This window comes from Abramis brama (assembly GCF_963993115.1).
Source record: "Abramis brama genome assembly, chromosome: 9".
NCBI classification, from domain to species: Eukaryota; Metazoa; Chordata; class Actinopteri; order Cypriniformes; family Leuciscidae; genus Abramis; species Abramis brama.
In genome coordinates, this window is record NC_139971.1 from 43,142,081 (window position 1) to 43,148,580 (window position 6,500).

The window sequence follows — 6,500 nt, forward strand, 5'->3', positions numbered from 1 at the left end:
AGTATTACTGCTACTCCTCCGACATCACCTGCTCTTTCCCGGCCAACGGCAAGTTCACCGCGGACCAGAGAGCCGTTTATGAAGCCGTGCTGAAGTCCTCCAGAGCCGTGATGGACGCCATCAAACCTGGTACACACTCTAGAGTCACAATACTGCAGATCAGGAGCAAAACTGAGTCTTTTACTGACCAAATCTATGACTATCAGCAGAAAGTCTGATCTACACTTACAGTCAAAGGTTTGGGATTTTTGATCAAAAATACAGTAAAATTGTGAAAAACTATTACAAATTAAAATAACTGTTTTCTATGTGAATATATAGTAAAGTGTAATTTATTGCTGTGATCAAAGCTGAATTTTCAGCATCATTACTCCAGTCTTCAGTGTCACATGATCCTTCAGAAATCACTCTAATATGATGATTTGATGATCAAGAAACATTTATGATTATTATTAATGTTGAAAACATTCAAAATCTTCATTTCTTGTGGAAACAAGGTAGTTTTCAGGATTCTTTGATGAATGGCAAGTTCAAAAGAACAGCATTTATTTGAAATACAATCTTTTGTAACATTATAAATATATTTACAGTCACTTTTGATCAATGTAGTGCATCTTTGTAGAATAAAATGATTAATTTCGTAATTTCCAAAGTTTTGAATGGTAGTGTATATTGAAATTTGAGTTTTGTTATTTAAGAATGCACTTCCAAAAAAGTCAAATAGACACTGTGTGTTTGGTTTAAAGTCAAAGAGAGCTGTAAAATGACCTTTGACCTCAGTGTTTACCTTTAATCCTCCCTTGTATGGCTTATTCTACTCTAAGAAATGCTTGAACCTTGTATTTTGAGCACTTCTTGCGTTGTTTTTGCCTCTTCACGATGACTCGCTTGCTTTAGTCCTGATAAAGGACTAAATGTAAATGTAATGAGGGTCTCAGCTCAGCTCAGCGTCTGATGTCCCGCTCAGGTGTGAAGTGGACCGACATGCACCGTCTGGCGGACCGGGTTCACCTGGAGGAGCTGCTGAAGATGGGGATCCTGCGTGGGGCGGTGGAGGAGATGCTGAAGGTCCATCTGGGCTCCGTCTTCATGCCTCACGGACTGGGACACTTACTGGGCATCGACGTCCACGACGTGGGGGGGTATCCAGAGGTCAGTTCTGAGCTTTCACTGGTACAACACATTCACACACTTTTTGACTCTATTTTTCCCTGTATAATGTATAATCCGGTGCTAAACGGTGAGTGATGAGACAAAAATCACAAACAATATGTGTAATTTTGAGATTGGAAATTGTTAGAAGATCAGTAATTATGTGTTACTACGCCAAAATGTTAAGAGGCCAGATATGATTTTAGATTTTTGTTGAAGATAAATCTTAAAACCTTTAAAAAAACTTTTAAATTTATACTTTTAAACTTTTTATTTTGCTAGATTTTAGCATTTTTCTCAGAAATGCCATGGTATGGTAGCTAACAAATATGGTAACAAACAAACACCAAAATGTTATAAATTAAAACCAAAATCATACAGATGTTATAATCATCAATGTCACTGCAATGTGATTTACTCACTTCATTTGACAATCTTTAGACTGTATATATACATATATAATTTTATGCACATAGTCACTCACATAAAGCCATATACTGTACACTATATATCAAATCTCTTCTGTTTGATGATTTATATTGTCTCCAGATTTAGCTTCAAAGTGCTGAACTTCTCAATGAAGACTATTAAACATTACGATTATAAACATTAACATTTTGATTTTCTGTAGAGCTGCTTTGATATATGTATTATGACAGGCACAATACAAATAAAACTGTATTGAATGTTTATTTTATCAAACTACATTTTAATCTATGCTTTCATAGTCAAGCTTCTTTATTTCTAAAGATCAATGGAAATATTTCCCTCATGAACTGACTTTGTAAAGGAAGGAATGAATCATTTAAAGGCCTGATTAAAACCAAATGTCGTCAAAAGCAGTGTTTCTCACCCGTGTCCTGAAGACCCTCATCACTGACACACTCATCAGACACACTCAGTCCAATGCTGTGTTCAAAATCACATCCTACACCCTCATTCACTATTCCCTACATTACTCCACTAATATAGTCCACTTGAAGGAGTGAATGAAAACGAGTGAGTGAATCTGGACACTGAGTGAGACGCTTCTGCATAGTTTGTGATTGCTGTTTAATAATTCATTATTGAAACATAGCAAACTGGCAGCTCCAGTAGTAATGAGAAGATTTATCCTGAACTCTGCTATGGAAAATAGCATGTATAAGTCATATTTAAACAATTTAATAATCAATTTATACCTGTGTGATATTACGCTGTGATATTACGATATTATCTCCTGGCGAGACGCGGGAATTCATTCAGTGCACGACTCTCACAGTGGATTAAGGGGTATTCTCTAGCCATTGAATTGTACACTTGTTATTGTGGTGCATTGTGGGATTGAATGAGTGCACTAAATAACGTCAATAACTATGGTTTAGGACACTACAAATGGCTGTATCCTCTAATAGATCCTTATTTGATGAAATAGGGGACGATTTCAGACACAGCCCAGTGCTGCATCTCAATTCACCTACTTATACTACGCCATAAAAGTGTGTACTCTTTTTGTGAAGAAAAAGCAGATACTTCTGAGTGTGTGGCAGAAAGTAGACAAGCTTTGGGACAAACTATCACGTCATACAATAGTGTCTTTAACGGTTGCTCTCTGTCGGATCCTGTCACAGTAAACTGGCCTGTCAATCATCTTCTCACAGTTAAAATCCTCCACATTTCATGCTGAAAAATGTTGAAACCCTAAGAATTTGTAGAACTGATCGTGCAGGCCTAGAGACTTGAAACCAGAGTATGACCCCAATTGGCCCATAGGAGGCGCTACAGCAACCAAAAGTACAAAACCGTTTGTCCTAGACTCAAGTGTCTTACCCCACTGTGATCCCTGGCTCAAATGCAGAAGCGTTGATCTGCAGTCGCGGGTCTTTCATGCAGAGACTCTCCTCATATTAATGCGTAATGATGCATTTAAAAGTGAATGGCCAAACGGATCTTTATAAAAGTCCACGTTGTTGTTGCAGATGAAATATAACAGGGATACCATTAAATAAATATTTTCTTATCTGGTTAAAACTATGATTAGTCACTCAAAGCTTTATCTAAACCTCTCACCGTCGGTCACGCATATCCACCATGTTTTGTAGGGGTTTTTTTCACACTTTTGACTCGTGTTTGTTGTTTCTCCTCCAGAGCGCGATGGATTGTGGGTAATATTAGCTGATATAATGAGCACGGATCCACACTTCACAAATCCACCGGGAATAGTAAACCATCTTTGGACTTCTGGCATACTCTATTCTACATACTATGCTTTGGGAGACACTTATTTTAATCTCACACACTGTTTAGGATGGATAGTATGGACATTGAGACGCAGGGTTTGTCTTACAATCTCTACTAATGAGCAGGTGAGTGTAGTCAGGTGTGTGTTAGATGAAGAGACTGACACAATGTGCAGTGAATGTGTCTTCAGGACAGGTTAGAGAAACGCTGCTTACGATGATCAGCAGCAGCAGCGGTTATAAGTGTGTGTGTGTGTGTGTGTGTGTGTGTGTGTGTGTGTGTGTGTGTGTGTGTGTGTGTGTTGTTCAGGGCATCGAGCGTGTGGACGAGCCGGGGCTGAAGAGTCTCAGGATGGGTCGTGTGGTGCAGGAGCGGATGGTCCTCACGGTGGAGCCGGGAATATATTTCATCAATCATCTCCTGGATAAAGCGCTGGACTCCCCGACTCAGTGCGGCTTCATCAACAGAGACGTCCTCAATCGCTTCCGCGGCTTCGGCGGGGTCAGAATTATTAATAACATATACATTACAGTAGATATACAGATACACATACATTCATAACTAGTCCTTTCTTTAACACCATATCATTTTTGCTGATCATTTTGTTGATTTGTCAATGTATAATATTATATGCTATAATTTAAGCATATAAATCATACATTATATACAGTACATATAAAATATACTATATATGTATATTTCTTTTATCTTTCACTTTATAATCAAAAGGACTAAAGTTCCATGCATCCAGATTTTATAAATGAATATTCTGAATGTTTATGCTTTTTCGAATATGATCTTTCATGTAGTGTGTAATAGAGCGTTTTGTGAATGTAAAAGTTCTGCAAAGTTTTAAAGATCAAAGAAAAGATTCTGAGCTGCTGAAATGTGTCGTCAGTAATTCCAGTCTCACTTGTAACTAATTAGCATAATGCCAGCCTGTGGTCTTGATTGGCTGAGCAGCATCTCTTAGCCCCGCCCTCAAACACTGTAGTTTATCTGAGATTGGTTCGTGTTGTTCGTGTGGAGAAGACGCTGTTTTCTGAGATTGATATGGTAAAACACACGCCATCGTCACTGTTCGTATCACTGTGATCAAGAGCTGAGATTCAGATATGATAATGAGCGTTTGCTTTCTGACCAATCACAGCAGAGCAGCTCTCAGAGAGGCGGAGCTTAGAGAGACTGAATCCTTGATGGAAGCGTTTCAGAGAAAAGAGCTGATGCTGAAATTACAGTATATGATAAGATGGGGGAATTAAAGTGTATATGACAGTATATGAGGAAATTAAATGCAAACATGAATATTGCTGATCGTGTGCGTGTGTGTGTGTGTGTGTGTGTGTGTGTGTGTGTGTGTGTGTGTGTCTCAGGTGCGCATTGAGGATGATATCGCTGTGACGGCTGACGGCGTGGAGCTTCTGACCTGCGTTCCTCGAACCGTGGAGGAGATTGAGGCGTTCATGGCCGAGGAAACGTCCAAACCCTTCAGTCCCAACAGCAGCCAGAAATTCTGAGATTATGATGATGATGATGATGATTATAATAATGACACTCCTCCTCTTCAACATATCAGACTTTAAACTTTAAGTAAATGAGTATCTTTAAAGGGAAACACACAACATGTGACCGCTTCTGTATGACTTCACTTCTGGAAATCAGTGTCAGAAATGAATTACTGGATCATTTATGCTTTCATGTAGCAGCCGTGTAACATTTTCAGAGTTTGATTCTTAATAAAGCAGCTCTGAACTTTATTTAGCCTGACTTAAACTTTACTCAATTCATTTGCATTTTATCCTGTACACTTTTTGCAAGTTTGTAAGAAAATGCAATGCTTATTTTTAATAAACATCTGATTTTTCTAGCATCATTAAGAATCGTGTGCAACCTTTTATTTACTAATTCATGAAATTCTGTCATGTTTAAATCCCATATGAGTTGTTTTTGTTGAACTAAACTGTGGGAATAGCAGTAAACAGAGATGGATGAGAGAAATCCTGACACTCAATAATATGACTGTATGAATGAAGCGCTTTTACAGTTCAACAACACAATCACCTTTTGATTTTTACCCTAAAGTGTTCATGCATGATTTGAGCTGAAGAAGTTAAATGTATGACACCATCATCAGATTAGGAGAAAAACTGTTTTGGAGATTGTCTTTCCTCATTCCAGTAGATTCCAGCTGTACTTGTTTCCACACGTGTAAAGCAATAGTTTGAGGCTGTTACTGCACTAAGATTGCTGATGAGTCACATGACTTCTCTTTAATGAACTTTACAGTAAATCAGCTGAATAAAGAGAGTTACTCAGTCTTCATGAGGGTGTGACACTTTAATGTCAGTTTTGTTGCATATGTTTCCATCATTAATTGTGTTCATCTCAACTGTGTGTGTTTTTTATTTGAAAAGGCAGAAAGCATTTTTGTCATGGTGTGTCTACTTGAAAGTCATCACAACGAAAGAAACAGAGTCTCAAGCCTTGCTCTCTAACAGCAAACTGTCTTTTTTATTTAGAAATCAGTTTAAAGATGCTTACTATAATTCCTATTAATAAAAAAAGAAAAGTAATTGTCTCTTTTGCATATTTTCTGCTATTGCGTCATGTATTTTATACCATAAACTTGGCATTGTGTATATGATTATTGTTGACTTGTGATGTTCCTCATTTTGGATAAAAGCATCTGCTAAATGAATAAATGCAAGTGTTAGTTTTTGTGTCGGGATCATATCAGGGAGACAGAGCCGTAATGGCCGCCATCAAACCAGGTTTAAATAGACTCAAAGAGAGTCACAATACAAAATACTTTCAGAGAGACATGATAAAACATGAATAATCATAATCTCCATGTTCAGTGTGGAGGATATTAATAGAACTGGGATTCTTCTCTGACACCAAACTTTCTTCTCGCCTGTTGTTCCTGGTCAGATCACTGAACTAAGAGTTACTCTTTAGCTTTTACTGAAATGTGACTGGAGATGACGAGGCCTGACCTCAGACTATCAGCAGCAGAAAGTCTGATCTACATTATTCAGCTTATTTTGGCCAAGAACCGCATGAGACGAGAACAACCGTCTGACTCATGTGTTTAATGACGTTTGTTTTTTTACATGTTTTTAGGGGCA

The 6,500-nt window shown here is 37.9% G+C and overlaps 1 protein-coding gene across 1 annotated transcript in view; it reads left to right on the top strand.

The window, feature by feature from the left end:
• Positions 1–5,690, top strand: part of LOC311089896 (xaa-Pro dipeptidase-like) — an 82,583-nt gene extending 76,893 nt beyond the window's left edge. The window contains exons 12-15 of the mRNA XM_084124938.1: positions 1–129; positions 968–1,152; positions 3,682–3,873; positions 4,746–5,690. The exon at positions 1–129 is cut by the window's left edge and continues 20 nt beyond it. Coding sequence (XP_083981064.1) covers positions 1–129; positions 968–1,152; positions 3,682–3,873; positions 4,746–4,889 — 650 coding nt within the window. The 3' untranslated portion in view covers positions 4,890–5,690. The remainder of the gene's footprint in view (positions 130–967; positions 1,153–3,681; positions 3,874–4,745) is intronic.
• The last annotated feature ends 810 nt before the right edge of the window (positions 5,691–6,500 follow it).